Source organism: Neovison vison, chromosome 1, assembly GCF_020171115.1.
Source record: "Neovison vison isolate M4711 chromosome 1, ASM_NN_V1, whole genome shotgun sequence".
Taxonomy (NCBI): domain Eukaryota; kingdom Metazoa; phylum Chordata; class Mammalia; order Carnivora; family Mustelidae; genus Neogale; species Neogale vison.
The window spans coordinates 208,265,097-208,283,937 of record NC_058091.1 but is presented as its reverse complement, the minus strand read 5'-3'; the positions used below and the strand labels follow the sequence as shown (position 1 = coordinate 208,283,937).

The 18,841-nt window shown below is 40.0% G+C and overlaps 1 protein-coding gene across 2 annotated transcripts in view; it reads right to left on the bottom strand.

Annotated features, from left to right (window-relative positions):
* The window catches only part of HAPLN1 (hyaluronan and proteoglycan link protein 1), a 78,542-nt gene that overhangs the window by 23,243 nt on the left and 36,458 nt on the right, over window positions 1-18,841 (bottom strand). For both annotated transcript variants that reach the window (XM_044266071.1, XM_044266079.1), the window contains exon 2: window positions 12,511-12,633. In XM_044266071.1, coding sequence (XP_044122006.1) covers window positions 12,511-12,607 — 97 coding nt within the window. In that variant the 5' untranslated portion in view covers window positions 12,608-12,633. The remainder of the gene's footprint in view (window positions 1-12,510; window positions 12,634-18,841) is intronic.

The following is an 18,841-nucleotide window of genomic DNA, read 5'->3' as shown; positions in this document are numbered from 1 at the left end:
TGCTTGAAACAGGCATCTGGAGCCTCCAAGCAGCTGTAGGCAATCCACTGAACGCTCTTTAAAAATCTCTTTTTTCAGAGGTAAACCTGAAAGCTGTGTTAGTATCCTGAAAAATAGTCTGTCTTCGTCTTTTTTTCTAGCAGGAAGAAGTAAAGTGTGAGGAGGGTGTTTAATTCTGTCCGATGACTAAGTTCTTTGTGGCTTTGTTTTTCCTTATCCTTTTGGTCTGGTGGTGGTTTTTTTTTTTGTTTGTTTGCTTGTTGTTTGTTTTGTCAGTCATAATTTACTGGTTAAGCTTATGGACTCCCGCACTGTGTCATTTAACCTGTTACTCATTTTCCTTATGAGTAAAATGGAGTTAAGCCACCTTTTTCCTAGATTTCTTATGAGAGTTAAATGAGGTGATTCACTGAGAACTTAACTTTATGCCTGGCATCTGGTGAGTGCCCAGTGGCTCTTGCTGCCCAACACTTACTGAGGTCCAAAGTGTACTAGGTATGCAAACTGGCTTCTATCTTTGATATCAACTTCTCTCCTGTGCTCTTTCTGAAGACAGTTTCTGGAAGGCACTGGTTCCTGAGAAATCCATTCTCTCATCAATTTTGGATTGTTCTTTTAATCTACTAGGACAGCCCTGCTAGCTCAGTCGGTAGAGCACGAGATTCTTAATCTACTAGGACAGGAGCTCATTCAGGAGCACCACCCTGAAGGCTTTTCAAAAAAAACCCAAATCTATATCTATATAATCCAACTTCTTCCCGTCTCCTCCATTTCCCTGAGGATTCCGGACAGTCTTCATTTGGGGATAAGGATGGCATGTATTCATTTACAGCTGCTGCCCCACCTAGCTCCTCTACCTTCTTGTAAGAATCCCCACGGTGGCCAGGTTTCTCCAGGAAACAGGAACAATTCTTGGGTCACATGGCTGGCTCAGTCAGTTAGGGGTCTGCCTCCGGCCATGTATCTTCACACATGACACAAAATCCAGGCTAACTGATTCACTTGAATCGTAAGACAGACTACTTACAAAGTAGTGGAAGGAAGGTGCTGTATGGAATGCTAAAAGACAACAGAATTTGGGGGTGCCTGGGTGGTTCAGCTGGTTAAGCATCTGCCTTCGACTAAGGTCGTGATCCCAGGGTCCTGGGATTGAGTCCTGTGTCGGGCTCCCTGCTCGGCACTGAGTCTGCTTCTCCCTCTGCCTCTCCCCACTGCTTGTGTACTCACTCTTGCTCTCTCTCTCTCCCTCTCAAATAAGTAAAGTCTTAAAAAAATAGGAATAGTTATAAGAATAGTTTCTTCAAGGTCCACGATCAAACTTTTTTTCATAGTGATTTGATTTCTTCTGAGACATACTTATAGCAATTGAATAGAAGATGACAGCCAATCTTTACACACTGACGGACTCAACCGTCTCTAAGAAAAGGCTTAGACAGAAGCTGTATTAGGCGCATGAGAATCAGCCTGCCTGAGTTTGAATCTCAGCTTTCCACTTAATAACCATATGAGTGGGGACAAGCTTTGAACCTCTCTTAGATTCAGTGGGGATAACCACCTTCATACACTGCTATATGAGATGACCTATGCAGTTCATTTTCTCTTGTGCACCACACATAGTGGTTTTAAATGTAAATATTCACTAATGAATATTATTGCCATTGCTAAGTCTATTATAACTTGCCCCAGAAATAGAGACAATCTAAATATTGTTGTCATCTTAGGGTTATCTGCTCTAGTTAATAATTTTCAGAGTTTAAATTTATCTATGATATCAAAGACTTATGCCCAAAAATAGTAATTAATTTGTATAATTTTAGACTAAAAAACCTAATTGGGTTATCACATGATAGATTAAGGAAAAAATGAAAAATAACATTTGAATATTTCACTAATATGGTCAATGGCATTCTTAATATAAACACTTTCCAAGATTTTACTTTTAATACAGGTTTCTTTCAAAGGGTATAGGGAAACCAAAACATTAGCTTGAGTCATTCTTCTTCATTTGGCTGTAATTAACCACACACTCTTTAATTATTGGAAAAGTGTCTTTATGTGGTAAAGGGCTGGAACTCAAATCTACTTGACTCTGCTCAGACCACTTCCACTTTGTGGTGAGATGTAAGGTCCAGTTATCCACAATTTGCAGAAAAGACATTGTCGGTTTTATACACTGGTATGGTTAATGTCTTCACCTAGTATGTAAGACCTCAAGATAATACTATCACAGAGTCAATCCTGGATGCAATAGGAATCTTTTGCTTCTTAATGAACAATCAAATTGATAACCTATAACGTGTCAAGTAATGAGTGCCGAAACAAATGAAAGCTAAGTCGAACGCAAATACCCAGGTGGGCAGGGCTGAGGGAACTGATGGGAGCAACATGGTGCTGAGAACACCAGGGAGTGGAACAGACCGTGCCACTGCTGTGTACGCATGCTCCGTTCTGAAGGGGAGCAGGGTACTGGTTCCCGCTGATGATGCCCGATGCAATGCCGGTTGAAAAATAGCAGGTTATTTGGACTTTTCAACAGATGCCAGAAATGTGGATTTTCATGCAAATGTCTCCTATTTTTAAAGCCTTGCAATTAATTTAGATTTTTAAAAAATTACATGAGAAAAAAAAATAAATATGTGACCTCTGCATCCTCTTTTCACCTTACCTATTGGAGCTGAGCGTCTCCAAAGCAGACCAGGCTAGCTGTCGAAGGGACAACTTGAGTCCCTCTTCCCCTGCCCACACCTGTCCTTTCCGCCATCTTCCTCAATTTCTTTATGCCTCACCATCCATTTGTTTGTTCAAGGCACAATCTAGAAGGTGTGTTTGATATACTCTTTTCCCTTAATCTCTATATCCAATCTATCAGCAAGTGTTGCCATTGCTACCTTCTTCTTACTCTGTCCCCTAATTGGTTGATCTCTCTCTCTCTCTACCACTCATTTCCACTGCTAGGGTCCATCGGTGCATGGGTGGTTCAGTGGTAGAATTCTCGCCTGCCACTGCTAGGGTCCTAGCACCTAGCGTCCACATCACTATGATTTCTCACCTAAGCTACCCCAAGACTCCCCTAAGGATCTCACCTTTCTTCTTGAAAGACCATAATCCAGTACTCATGGGTCTTTTTTATTTGTAAGTCATATTACATCACTGTCTTGCTCAAAATCTTTAGCCATTTTTCAATGTTTTTAGAATAAAACCTGAACTCTGTACTCTAGACCAAATATAAAGTATTATAGCCTCACTCCTGCTTATTCTGTCCACCTCATCTTCTTTCGAGCTTGAAAGCGCTGTGTTTACTGCCCTCCTAGAGAATTCTCGTTACTCACCTGGAGAGCTCTGTCTCCCGCTTTTTTTTTTTTTAAAGATTTTATTTATTTATTTGTCAGAGAGAGAGGGAGAGAGAGAGAGAGCGAGCACAGGCAGACAGAGAGGCAGGCAGAGGCAGAGGGAGAAGCAGGCTCCCTGCCGAGCAAGGAGCCCGATGTGGGACTCGATCCCAGGACGCTGGGATCATGACCTGAGCCGAAGGCAGCTGCCTAACCAACTGAGCCACCCAGGTGTCCCTGTCTCCCGCTTTTGATGTGACGCGTTCCTGCTTACTATTCAGATCTCAGCTCATAGAACCCCTCCTGACTCTGACTCCCCTCTAAAGAGATTCATCCCATGACCCTGTGGGGGCCCTCTCATAACATTTTTTCCCTTAAAAACACCTTATATTTATTGTTTGTGAGTTCATTTGTTTCACTGATTTAATTACATATGCAGGAGCTGAAGTTCAAGAAGCCTGGTCTTGAAGTGATGTTGATCTTAATATGTTGTGGGCAGTCTATAAAAACCTGTTACTTTATTTATCTTTTAGTATTCTTTTTCCCTGAAAACGATCTCAGTGAAGTACAGTACTAACCCTCTAATCAGCTTTTCAGTACTTTAAGCCTTAAGACCGTTTGTTAATGATTGTGCCATAAAAGACAAAGCAAAGTGAGAATTCAAAATAATCCTGTGCAGTTTTTGGAGATTTAAAGCCTATCAGCATAATTTATGACAACTTTCAAGAGAAAATAAGAATTACTCATAACCCACATTACACTAGGGAACCAAATTTTGAAATTTACCCCTCTACTCTTAAAAACAACAAACAAACAAACAAACAAAGACCCTTGTGTGAAATATTATTGTTTCCTAGTAAAATTATTAGCCACAGATAATCATAAACCCATAGTGAAAAAATATAGTCATATAACTAAGAACATAAGAAATTTATGTAATGCCTCTTGCAACTTATAAGGAAACCTACCTAACTTTCACCTCTACCTAACCCACCTCTCGTTTACCTGTGCCTTCACTACCATTCAGTAACTCTGAGCAAAATACACAAACATCATTCCCAGTGCTTTCTAGGGACAAGGCAAAGCAAAGAGGTAAAGCGAGCACCATTACAAATAGAATCATCTAGAGATGGAAGTCTCCTCACTTCAAAGATATGTTTTCAATGGTGTTCTTATTTTAAATTTATAATCTCTTTCAGAAACAAGGTAAGACACTCTTTTTTTCCACTTTCTTCGCCTAATTGACACACTTGACTGTAGTGAATGCTCCCTGTTCTAACATGCCTTGTTAATTTCATGCGTGATGAACTATGGACTTTCTGGGTTTTTACCCATAATGTCCCTGTCCCTTTTGAGTGGACAGTGTTTGGAAAAGGTAGGGAGAACTCTTGTTTAACTTAAGTTGTTCAATATACTTCACAGAGTAATCTAAAAGTGGCTGGAAACATCCTGCTCAGAACTTACACATGTGGTAACTAATCACTGAGTAAATGCTGAAGTCAAGTAACAACATGTGTAATGAAAACAAGATTAAAATGGCTACTATTTGTATTGACTACTTGATAGTCATTTGGGGGGCACACACGGTTATTGGTATAACATACACAAAATATGTCTGAAGAAATTTCATAGAACTTTTAGATTTCTTATGCTTTTAATGTCCTCATTTTGAAATAAAAATATTTCTATAACAAAGGTTTATCTCCCCTGGGTATTATCACTTTGATAACCTCTTAATTGAATATATTAACTTCTTAGCATTTTGGTAGATTTTTCTCTGCCAGAAGACTTTCCTGAAACAGGAATTTTCCACTTTATGTTTAAAGTAAAAAGTCAAAGCAATAGAGAAATCTAAATATATTTTTTTCTTGATATCTAGTAAAGCCAGAGAAACAGCATGTTAAAATTACTTTAACATTAAGCAATTAAGCTATAAGTCAGTGCTTTAGCTGAGTCAACATTGGTTCTTGCAAAGTTGCAACCAAAGGGAAAGGCTTCTTTATTTAATGGATTTTCTGGATACTTGGGAAAGTTTCCAAATAATTATTGGCTTCCGGCATGATTTGCCCATTTCAGAGAAAGCCGTAGCTGGTAGTGTGAATTTGTTGTTACCTGAAGAGATTATTAAATGTAGATTTTTATACCTGGAAACAGTCTAAAATGTATTGCTTTAATATGCTTTATAGCATAACATAGAATCAGCATTCTAGGTGTTATTAGTTTAGAAATAGTCTTAAGATGTATTTTATGGATTTAAATCTACTATGTGATAAAACGTTCAGTGAGTATGGATACAAAGTTCTAAATAGTAAGAGTTGGTTTTTTTTAATAGCCAATTACTCTTTTCTCCATATTTCCTCCTCTGTTTAATATTTATTTTATTCTTTTTTGTCACCTTTTTCTTGCCCAGTACTCTTGTCAGCAAGCTCACTGAGGGAGATGGTCTATCCTTCCTCAGAGAATAACCCAATTCTTTGCATGAAAGAGGCCAGTGTTTATTAAGTGACTGAAGATTTTCTCAAAAGGACACACAAATGCTGAGAAGACTAGGGCAGGGCTATCAGATGTAAAGTTGGTATGAAAACATACATATTTCTGAACCCGGATGAAGGAATTTATAGAAATTACATATTAATCTATAGCCATTTCAGTCCTTGCCTTTTCTGTTTATAACCCCTATGTATGCATATATATGTTTCACTGTACATAGGTGTGTATGTACTATACATGCATGTAACTATACATGGGTAGCTACCATGTAGTTGAAGAGAAGGATTGCCATGTTTGACTAAGATCTGTAGTTCAAAGCAACTGCTGTTTTGAGTATGTTTCTGTTTAAATAAAATTAATAACAGATAATGCTGTCTCCTGTCTATAGTATTCCATAACTTTCCATCAGTTACCATAGGCAGTAGTAGTTCCATATTCCTAGCAATGTCTGTCTCTCACTAGATTAGAACTGCATGAAGACAAAAACCCTGTGTTTTGTTCATCATTCTATCCCCAGTGCCCAATGGACTAGGAGCTCGCTATAGCCTGAATGTTTGTATCCCTTCAAACTTCATATGTTAAACAGTGACCCCCATGTAATGGATTTTAGAGGTAGAGCCTTTGGTATGTAATAAATTCACGAGGGTAGAACCCTCATGAATGGGATTAATGCCCTTATAAAAAAAGACCCAGGTGGGGGTCCTGTGTTCTTTTCCATCCTGTGAGTTCACAGAGAAAAGACAGTCATCTATGAACCAGGAAGCTAGCTCTCATCAGACACCAAATCTGTCACTGCTATGATTTAGACTTCTCAGCCTTCTAGAACTGTGAGAAATATATTTCTGTTGTTTATAAGCCACCCAGTCTATGGTATTGTCTTACAGCAGCCCAAATAAGTGTATGTATGGAGTACACGAGTATTTTTATGTATGTATGTATGTATGTATGTATGTGTATGCCTTTATACACATTTCCTTCACTGGGGGACTCATCTGTTATATTCATATGGTGGCAGTCTTAGTTTGATCAAATGATAAGCCTGTGTTTAATGTAATTGGTACTTATTATCATATTTGGCTTTATGTCCTGTCAAAAACTAGTAGATTTTAGAAAGGTCATCCAATACTCATGATGTTGCTAATTTTTATAATGTCATGATTAAGCTAGCTGATATTTTATAACCAATAATTTCTAGATAGAATTATTAATTATTAATAGCGTATATGTTTATCTAAATGCAATTTGGAAAATATGCTTGATATTTGTGGATTTTGCAATTGTGGCAGATAGCATTACCCTGGCTCAGAAACACAAAAATGAATTAATTTAACTTTGAAAACAGACTCAGAGTACAGATAAGTTTTAAGTGGAAGAGAGGAAATTAAGCTGGAGGAACACTTATCTAGTTCTCACATGAAATTTTGGCTCTGTGGATGGTTTGTGATCATACATTATTAAATTCACTCCCCCTCCCCTTGATCCACTCTGCACCACCAGATCCCGACTCTGCAGATATTACATAAGGAACAGGATAGCATAGCAGTGGCCATTTGTAATCTGAATACTCTACAAAAAGCTTCACGTACACATCAGGCGAATTGCTGCCCGCTGCTCTGGGTGCACTCTCATGGCGTGTAAGGTGCTGTGCGCAGTTTGGGAGCCACACATATGACCGAATTTGCTCCCAAACTCATAATCATCTTCCTCATCTGCCATCCCTTGTTCCATGAACTAGAAAGACATCTCTGAGCTCTGGAAAGACTGACTGGGACTTGATTAGGAAAAGCGCCCAGATTTGGGTCCTGGATTTATTCCACAAATGTGAATTGATCACCTACTATGTGCAGGTCATGGTTTAGGTCACTGGATACATCAGACCAAGATTCCCAACCTACCCTTGTGGAGCTGAAGGGCACAGGTGGCAGAAATGGATACAATTACATAAAATAAATAGACTAGGTAACCAGTGTTATAGAGAAAAGTAAAGGAAGGCGAGAGAGACTGGGGTGCCAGAGCAGGGGCAGAATGTAGTTGGCAGGGAGAATTCATTAAGAAAGTGGGAAATGATCCCAGATTTGAAGAAGGAGAAGAGATTAGTGGAGAGAAACTTCCCCTCAAAGCCTTGTCACCTGGGACAAGAACGCAAAAGCTGTGGATCTTTATTTCTTCATTGCTATGATGGAATATTGATCTAGATGATCTATGCTTATTCTTTCAATTTCTTAAATTCCATACATGATGATTTAACGTATGCCAATCATTACAGAATGGAAGCAGCCATATAATGTTCATCTAGCCCACACCGTGTGTCCTGTGTCGCTAAATGCTATGAATGCCACAGGATTTCAGAAGCTCTCACTATGAGAGTAGTCATTTGGAAGTATCTCATTACACTCATTCATTTTTCAACAAACATGTTAAGCACCTACTATGTGCCAAGCACTACTGAATAGTTGGGGTATTCCAAAGCTCACAGTGTGATGAGAGAAGGGAGGCCTGTTAGCACAAAGGAACACATGTGACACTGGAACAGAAAGGTTGTTTGAGGCCCACACCAGTTGGAGGGGGCCAACCACACTGAGTGGGCGTATCCGCTTTCAGTGGGGATTCCAGATATACATTATGTTTCCCTCTTATTATTATTTAAAAAAATTTAAAATAGCTTATATGTGTTCACCTTAAATATTACTTAAGTTTGGAAAGCTTCAGTTCCCACAAGGAAAGTAAAAATGATCAGATGACATTTAATACTATTGGGGAAATCTTAAATTGTGAAATTAAAGAGGACAAAGTAGGCAACTTAGAAAATATTTACTTCCATAGAATTAAGATAATGACGTGGTTCTGTTAACAAATGAATTTGAAACGTTGACCTTTTCCCACCAGTATTTGTGCTCCGTTTTATATTTAAAAGTCATTTTTTTTGTTGCTGTCATTACTTTCATTAATATTTTCCCATGTTTTTATTTAAATTCTAGTTAGTTAAAATATAGTGCAACATTAGTTTCAGGTGTGAAATTTAGTGAGTCAACACTTCCACATAACACCCAGCACTCATCACGTATGCCATCCTTAATCCCCATCACCCATTTAACCTATCCCCCCAAGCCCATAAAAGTCAGTTTTCTATGATGGTTAGGAAGCAATAACCATGACAATAATAACTGTTATCTATTGGAAGCTTATTGTGTACCAGGCTCAGTACTAGGCAGTTTTCCATGTATTATCTAATTTAATTCTCATAAAGCTCTATGGAATCTGTGATCATCCCCCGTTTTCTAGATGCGGTAACTGAGACCTGAAAAGATGAAGTTAATTGTCCAAGGTCTAAAACCAATAAGTAGCAGTAAGTCTAACGTTCTTGAACCTGCCATTGAAGACCCTTTCTTGAACACCAGAGACAGAAAGTGCTGACTCTCTGACCCATGTAAGGTTAAGCACTTAAATATTCAGTGTAACTATAATTGCTTTTCACATTGGTTAATGGGCAAATGGTCAAAACATTTCTCTGCTGTCTGAGGACTTATATTTTATAAAGTATATTCTTCATCTCTGAACTTCTTCTGGAAATTGAAAGTCTACACAGAGCGTTTTTGGACCCGATCTAAATATTTTAAAAATTGTGCTTCTGTGTGATTTGGTACGCCATACAAAATTCTTCTTCTTTAAAAAAAAAAAATTATTTTTTAAGACTATTTGAGAAAGGTAGAGAGAGAGCACAAGTAGGCAGAGCAGCAGGCAGAGGGAGAGGGAGAAGCAGGCTCCCCGCTGAGCAGGGAGCCCGATGCGAGCCTCAATCCCAGGACCCTGAGATCACGACCCAAGCTGAAGGCAGACGCCTAACTGACTGAGCCACCCAGGCGCCCCCAAAATTCTTCTTAATGACCTCAAGTTTCAAAGGATTTATAAGTTGTTTGACGAGGCACCTTATGAAATAAGGAGTATAATCCATTAGTTGAGAGTGTTATGGAGAAGACATTTAACAAAAGCTATCTCTTCTGATAGAAGTAACTGAGGAAATTACCCTTCCCTACATTGAGGACAGTATATGCTATACAAGCGAATATTCTGACTACGCATTTTCAGCAGACTTCATGGACAAGTGAAATTTCTTTCTTGTGTAAACAAATTGGTTAAACAACAACAACAACAAAAATAATGGGAATGAATTGGTACTCATACAATTTTATTTAAAGCTGTGTTTTTCCCCATGGGAAGTTGGAAGAGTTTTCATCACAAGAAAATGCTTTTTACTAGAAATGCTTTGCACAGGGGCCCGCACTTGCTGGTTTTTTTTTCCCCCTGGTAACCTGACTTTTTTTTTTTTTAAGCCCAGAGTAAGTTTTTTGTGCCTCTATCTCTATGGAAGCTTCATGACAAAATTGGGAGGAAGCCCTCAGAAAAGTTATTAGGTGACTCTTATGCATGAGACTCAAGAATGTATTAAAGCATCGAACATCTCTACCATGGTGGCCAAGGAGAATTCAAGGTTGATGGGCATTATTCCTCCACTATTATTTAGGCCTGGAGAACTTAGAGTACAAAAATAGAAATTAAATGAAAAAATGGGAGATAGAAAAGGTGTTTCTGTAGTAATATGAATTTTGAACAATTTTCTATCACTGAAAGGAGCTCATAGTGCTTATCAGTCCAATTCAGGAATTTGAGATTTAGATTACTAATTTAATCCCCTGACTGTAAAATTCATATCAAATTTTAGGAGGATTTCAGCTCTCTTAAATTCCTTCTGGGCCAAGTTTGAAAAATGACAGTTTTAAATGTGAGAAAATAATAAAGGATTTCCGCAAGTAGTAAAGGTCATCTGCTTCAATGATTATCTACTGTGCTATATGGTTTACTTTTGTGTTGGAAAAGACAACTGAAATTATGGCAGACCACTTGGAAGCGTTTCTCTGAAGGACTGAAGAAAAAGAAAGTTCAATCTGAGTGCAATCATAAAGGAAAAAAAACTTTTTATTAAATAAAAATAACAATGATGGGTATTTAGAGCAATTTGAAAATAAATTTCGGACTTAGGATCATGTCTCAAGTCACATCTCAGTATCAACTTCCCCAAACAAAGTATAGGCTTTGTAGTTTTATTACTTGAAAGCTGTGAGTAACTTTCTAAGAATATGAATTTACAATTAAAATGAAGTGGAGTATCCAGTCACTTTTTTAAAAAATGGGTATTGTATGCAAATGATCTGGATAATTCTGATCACTTGTGTCAAAAATTCCTTTGCATTAAATTTCAGCAGAGTACATGGGGTTGGAAAGCGTGGAGCAACAAAAGTTTTCCTCGCTAAAAAAACTTGAGTCTGACTTATAGACTCCTCAGGAGTATTTTAAAAATAATATTTTCATACTCTGGGTGCAATTTGGACTAAATGTTTTGTACATAGTTAATAATGTAACAAATTTAATAATTACTTAAAACTGCTACTGTTAATGACGAGTTATTACTATTTTGGCTGAATTGAATTCTGTGATTAGATGTTCAAGGATGTTCTCCTTCCTGAAGAAATCTCTGTGTATAAATGCCGTACAGCCTTTGGGAGACAGCTTTGATTCTACTATACACGTTAAAGAAATAGCTGAGTCAGCAGCTTGCCTAGTAAAATTTGTGATTATATAATTCCTTTCCACGGTCCAACACTGGAAAACATTAAAGCTGTGGGAAGCAAAGAGAACTGAAAGAGAGATGTCTAAAATAGCTAGACGCTGTCAAATTCAGAATCCTATTTGTGTAGTTGTAATATATGCATGGAAATACTTCTAGCAAGACTTACACTATCATTTGACCTTCACAAACCATACTTTCCAACAGGGGATGGCAGTTTTCTGAGACTATGCTTTTGACCTTGAAGATGTAACTTCATGTTTTATGTCTCTTGGCAAACTTATAATGCCTCTTGTCCTCAAACGGAGTTCATCTAAAATTAATATCATCATATGTTTAAGCTGTTCAGGTCTATAATAATTCTTATTTTAATTATTCAGCATCCAAGGGCAAAGAGAGATGCTGCAGCTCCTTTAAAACTCTCATTGCATAAGTCTCTCAGCTTTCCTAATGCAGGATGTCCCTCATCTGAAGCTGGGACTGAGGAAACAGCTGCATTGTACTGCATGCAGTCTCCAATCTTGCTACAGCTCTCAGCCTTAGGATTCAGCTGAGCTGGACAGAAATATGCAGGAGCAATATATTGGTCTGTGGGAAACGGAAGCTTTACCCGAGGAGATGGTCACAAGGTGAGTTACTCTCCTGAACCTTAGCTTGTCTGTCTTTCATTTTCACACTGTGTTTCTGAATGATGACTCTCACAGAAATGACCCTACATCCTAAGTTTCACTTCCTCTGTCTCCCCGCTCTTGCTTACATTTAAATAAACTTTATGCCCTGCATTCTACTTAGAAGACAGCCACTGTACTAAAAAGCCTTCAACAATGGCATCGACCCCCTGCCGCTGGACGTTCTTAAGCCATTCCACTTTGATCGTCCTCAGTTCTTAGCCCTACTGAAATGCAACGGCAGTCAAACGCCCGCGGAGAGCGAGTTCACCAATTAACAGAAAGGAAAAGAAAAAAGTCAATGCAGCAGAACTAAAATTCAGAAGCCCCAACCAAGCATCCCAACTCCAAGGAACTTGCAATTAATTTGACTTTCATAAGAGAACGTGTGTTTTCTTACCTTGGATGTGAATCACTCTGTCATGATCTAGAGTGTAGTTGTCTGAATGATCAGCCCAGCAGATTGAAATCAGCACCAGAAGAAGTAGCCTCTTCATCTTTATAACCCAGGGAATCTTCTTCACTGCGAGAGCATCACATACAAAGAGGCTTGTGAGATTTGGAACCCTTTGGAGTGTTGCACTGCACTTCTTATTACCGCCTTATCATCAGAGAATGGGTCTGTAAAAATATTTAACCCAATCTGTTCAGAAAGTTACTGTAGCTGTCTTTGGGAGCTGAAGACTGCAGCTTTGAACAATTCCAGTTTCCCTTATGTAGCCAGAGTCCAAATCGTGTTTAACTCTATCTTTGCAGAATTCTAAATCTAGAAATTTACATCAGTATTGTTCTGGTATGAAGAATTATAGTTGGTTACAAAAAGATATGGCAATGATACAGAAGGACTTTGAAAATATTTAAATCTCTGAATTGGAAGTATTACTTAACAAAACAATCATTTGATATATGTATATAGGAGTAATCACCAGTCTAATTAGGAACTGACTCTTAAACTGGGGCAAATAATATTTGCTTGGAAGTTGACATCTTCATTCATTTTACATGTGGCTTCCTAAGCAGGTTAGATTTGCTTGTTCTGAATAGAAAAAAAGAAGACACACACACAAAAAATCCCTGGTGTGAAGCAAAAGCAGCACATTTGTTCGAGATTCACTTACCATCTTAAACCTGACTTGGGTCGATGGTGAAGAGTTGAAAATGAGGGACCAACTAGGTTAGAGTCGTGCATGCTACCACTGCAGTCATCCTGATTGATTTTTCATTCATTTCTACCTAAAATGCTGACGCACCAACTTTGAGCGCCAGGTAGGGTCTCTGCAGCCGGCGGAGGCACGGCTGGCTGCAGGGAACATCCCTGCCAGCCTCCAGGGGAATGAGGCAGATGAAGACCAGAACCGGACAGCAAAGCACAGCTCCAGTCCTGAGTCAAAGAGGCAGAGCCCTCGTTTGGCTGTCCTTTATCGCAAGACCAATTTGAGAAAAGGAGACATGCTCCCCCCAAATTTTGTCATCTGAAGGACTCCAAGTGATGGGAACCCCATGACCTTGGCCGTATTTGTCAGGCAAGAATCTCAGGCTCGCTCCTCTGTTTTACCGTGAAAGCTGAGGCAAATATTAACAAGGGCTTTCTTTTTCTCTCATGCACATAGCAGCCTCAACAACACTTGGCTATTTTTAAAACTGAAATTGCACAGTACTGGCTTCTCACACTAATTTGTTTTTTCCAGGAAAGCCTGACTCTCTGGAATACTTATTAAAGAGGTCTGAGTCTGTTCCTGGAGGTCCTTGCAGGCCCGCCTAGACTCGGGAGCCCGATGATAACCCGAGTCACGGGCGTCCCCTGTCTCTTGGGGGACAGAGGCACCTCCCTGCATTCTCCCCACTAAAACTTGGCATCGTTGGGATGCCTATGGCTTCAGTCATTCATGTTTGCTTTACTCCTTTTTTTCTCTTCCTTATGTCACAGAAAGAACATGGTAGATGAGCAAATTAAGAAACTCACTTTTCTGGGAAACTGAGAGTGTCCCCTTCAAAATCCTACCTGATTTGCTAATCTTATGTGGTGAGGCTCACTTGCTTGTTCCTTCGAGGGCTTTTGGGAAATGATTTTTTTTTGAAGTTATAGATGTTTGTCCATAGAAATATTACTTACAAATATGACCAGTTTTTAGCCCAGAATTGCACTTTGGGTGAATAAACATAATAAAGGTGATCTTCTGGAATTTGGGGTGTAATTGGGGCAATTATATACACAAACAGAAAGCAATGCGCAAACCGGAGCAAGAGGTGTGGGTATGGCACTCTCTGCTTGTCGCGGGAATTGAAGGAAAGAGAAATGTGGAAGAGAGTGTGAGGAAAGCATATGATTTCAGCAGTTAAAGAAAGGAGGAATTCTAAGTGAGGGATCCGAAGAACGGAGGTGGAGAAGTTGCTATGTTAATTTTACCATTTGTGTGGTCATTTACAGCATAATTTGCATACACATAATTTACATATACATCCATACACACACACGCCCACTTTTAGACTTGTGCATCCTACCACTACAGTCATCCTGATTTTTATTCACTCTTACTCAAAATATATTACTCACAAATTTATGTATCTCCTTTAATTCCATACCATATGTAGTGTTTTTTTTTAAAGATTTTATTTATTTGATAGACAGAGATCACAAGTAGGCAGAGAGGCAGGCAGGGGTGAGGGTTGGGGGGGGAAGCAGGCTCCCCCCTGAGCAGAGAGCCTTCTGCAGGGTCGATCCCAGGACCCTGAGCTCATGACCTGAGCCGAAAAGGCAGAGTCTTTAACACACTGAGGCACCCAGGCGCCCCCATGCCGTATGTAGTATGAAAAGTGATATCACCAAGGGTTCATCCCTTTGAATTAATGTATTAACTGTCCAAGGACTCGGTTTTTAATTGCAAATATCCCAGGTGGTGTAGGGGGGCTAAATAATAATTCTAACAGCGGTTTCTTTTAATTGAAAGTCGATTTGCCAGTGCATGATAAGCATGGTACCTATGATGGCTCATGCACGGTTCTTGAGACCGTGAGACCAAAACTTCCATATTTCCTGATACAGTTACCTTGCTGAAGGTCACATACCTAGTAAGCAGTAAAGTTTGTATTTGCTTTCAAGCAAAAGCAACACCTACTTTAAGTTACAATGACTTTTCTGAAAGTGAAGCTTAATGTGTTCTTTGTTTAATTGCCTTGTTTATTTAGGCTCTTTAACATGAACCTACTATGGTCTTAAAACCATAACATGTGTTATAGGTGAATATACACTTTTTGCCCCAAGACTTAACATGGGAGAAGGGAGATGGTATTTTCTTTAACATGACTGTGCCCTGCCTCATTTCTACTCATCTATAATACCATCGGGTGCCATGAACACTGCCTTGGTGGCTCAGATGTGCACACAAAGGCACACACATCCCATCATCATCATCTTCAGTTTAAAAAGCATATTGCAGGGGCGTGTGGGTGGCTCAGGGGTTAAGCCTCTGCCTTCAGCCCAGGTCATGAGCTCGGGTTCCTGGGATCGAGCCCCACAACGGGCTCTCTGCTTGGAAGGGAGCCTGATTACCCCCTCTCTCTGCCTGCCTCTCTGCCCACTTCTGATCACTATCAAATAAATAAATAAAATCTTAAAGAAAAAAAGCATATTGCACACTTTCAGTGATTTGTGATTAGAATAGAGATGCATGTCGGTTTGTACTTCCTAGCACCCTGCCTGGCACTCAGGCACCCATGATATGAGAGATGGAGTTATCTTTGCTACCCTGGCAGTGGAGCGACTATCTTACCAAAAGAGGTAAAACTAGACAAACAAACCCTGGGGACACAGTCTTCATTGTTTAAGCAAACAGCAGGACAACAGAGGTACTGCACCTGGATGGAGGTTCAAGGACAAGGGCTGTGCCCGCGGTCTGCGTGCTGGGCCTCAGTGAGGGATGCCTCAGGCTTTGCGGGTGGGCATGGGAGTGAATGAATGGAGTCCTGTTTATTTGCATTTTGTAACAACATTTTCTCTGTGTATCCATCTACGTTAGGTAAAAATTTTTTAGTTTTTGATACGAGTAAAAATCTGGGGAATTTGGGGGACTTTCATACTACCAGTTACTACCAGCCTTGAACTAGTGCTCCGTTGAACTGCAACTCAGACGTAGATGGTTCCTTCTGCCAGCCTCCGGAGCCTTGCCGCCTGAGGGCACAGCCAGGGTCACGAGCAGTTCACATGGAAATGGCCGTGTTCTTGGTCAAAGACCTATGATAGGACTGTAATTTTACATTTCTGCTTTGGCCATAATGAAACCACTATTCAGAAGCAAGATACTGGGGCTAACATAGAAGTCTAATAGTTTGATAGAAACAAAGATATGCTCATACCAACAGTCTAATGGCAAAGTGGCCAATTGCTATTCATTAAACACCTACTGTGTTACAGTTCGTGTTAAGATGGCGGCAACACTTGTGAGCACAAGGTAACATGTAGACTTGTCGAGTCATATTGTAAACCTGAAACTAATGTAACATCTGTCAACTATACTTCAATGAAAAAATAAGAATAATAACATTACTGTTTTAGGTAATGGGGAACTAAGCCAAGCAGAAGGCGTGTGTGCTATTTTCTGTACCGTGAGAGCTATGCCATATATTTCCTGAACAGCTTCTACATGGCTAGGCACTGCCCTGGGAGCGTCACCCATTTAATTACTATTTCTCAAAACAACCCAATTGAAGAAGTATGTTATTTTTTTTTTTAAAGGTTTTATTTATTTATTTGACAGACAGATCACAAGTAGGCAGAGAGGCAGGCAGAGAGGCAGGCAGAGGTTGGGGGGGAAGCAGGCTCCCTGCTGAGCAGAGAGCCTGATGCTGGGCTCGATCCCAGGACCCTGGGATCGTGACCTGAGCTGAAGGCAGAGGCATTAACCCACTGAGCCACCCAGGTGCCCCAAGAAGTATATTATTTTTTAAAAGATTTTATTTATTTATTTGAGGGGGGAGAGCACGAGCAGGGGGAGGGGCAGAGGGAGAAGCAGACTCCCCACTGAGCAGGGAACCAGATGTGGGACTCCATCCCTGGACCCTGGGGTCATAACTGGAGCTCAAGGCGGATGCCCCAGCTGACCGAGCCACCCAGGTGCCCCAAAGAAGTATGTTATTATACACATTTTATAATTCTGGAAATAGAGTCAGTATGGTGGCATTCCAAGCATGTAAAGCAAGCTCCTGGGGATCTAGACAGTCTGACCCCAGAGTATGTGCTCCCCAGCACCATTCATGGGGTGTCCCATGTGCCCTGAGGGTCGCCTTTGGCTGTCCTAGCTGATTCTGTCAGATCTCTTACAGTTCACCCAAGTCAGAATGCTGACCCTCATGCCTCTCTCACTGGGTTGTAAGTAGTAGCACTTACTATAGTGCCGTTTGCACGAGACATGTTTGAGTTCAAAGTGTGAATGCTTTCCTCACTGTGTGCCCAGGACCCAGGACCTCCCTGGGCCAAGAGGAAGAATGAATGGAAATCTGGACCTGGGAGAAAAACAGATGTAAGGACTAAAGCAGCCAAGACTGAGGAGAGTTTAACACTGTTTCAAGAGTTACCCCTATTATTATATGGAGGATGGTGAGAGTTACTTTTTTCCCTCCACTGAGGACATAATGAATGAAACCATTTTTCAACTTAGCACTTGAAATGTAGTTTAAAAATTATAAGAATCAGGGGCGCCTGGGTGGCTCAGTGGGTTAAGCCGATGCCTTTGGCTCAGGTCATGATCCCAGAGTCCTGGGATCGAGCCTTGCTCTCTGCTCAGCGGGGAGCCTGCTTCCTCCCCGCTCTCTGCCTGCTTGTAATCTCTGTCTGTCAAATAAATAAATAAAATCTTTTAAAAAAATTATAAGAATCAATGCAGAGGTTGCTCAAAATTGAGTAAGAATCTCAGTTAACAGAATTAACTTTGAAATAGACTGAATCTTTTCCTCCTTGGTATCTTTTAAGTCTGATCTAGTTAGAGGTGGAAGAGGGTTCGTGATCAGTGTTTCTTAAAAATTGGTCAGTGGTGCAGTGCAATGTAAACAAAAATATAAAAGAAAGAAGAGAAGTGACTGCCAAAGTGCATTTCTTCACTAGGTTACATTAATTCATTAAAAAATGTGGGGTTTTTGTGAAGTAACTTTTTTTAACCTTTTTTTCCAGTTAGAATGGCCTTTATTTGATGAAATTAAAAATTATAGGCTGCTCAGACTGTATTTTTTCTTTCTTTTTTTTTTTGGCATATTTTTTCATGTTTAGCATTTTTTTTTTCTTTTAAATTAAGAGACAGCCTTGTGCTGGCTTCTCAGGGGTTCTGCTGTTGTTGGCTTTGTTTTCTGCTCTGAGTCTCCTATCAATCCGGAGGTCACACCTCTGACCCAAATGATAGCTGAAGAATTCAGACTAAAGATGCATTTCAATCGTTCAGGGTGTGGAGGGACAATTGGTTCTTTACCTAAGCACAGGGGGGTAATTCAGAGCTGCTTGGAACATACCCAGTGCTCCAGAGAGAAGCCATAACTGGAAAAAAAAAATCTTTGTTCAGTGATAGCACTCCCCTTAGGGAGTGGGTCTATACAAACTTAAGGTGAACACAGCATTTCCCCCCTGTTATCTCCGTTGTTCTGTGAAAGCACAAGCTACTGAAGAAGCTGTAGAGCATTTATGATGCCCTGTAGGAGAAGAAGCTGTAGAGCATTTATGATGCCCCGCAGGAGATGGCCAGCCATAG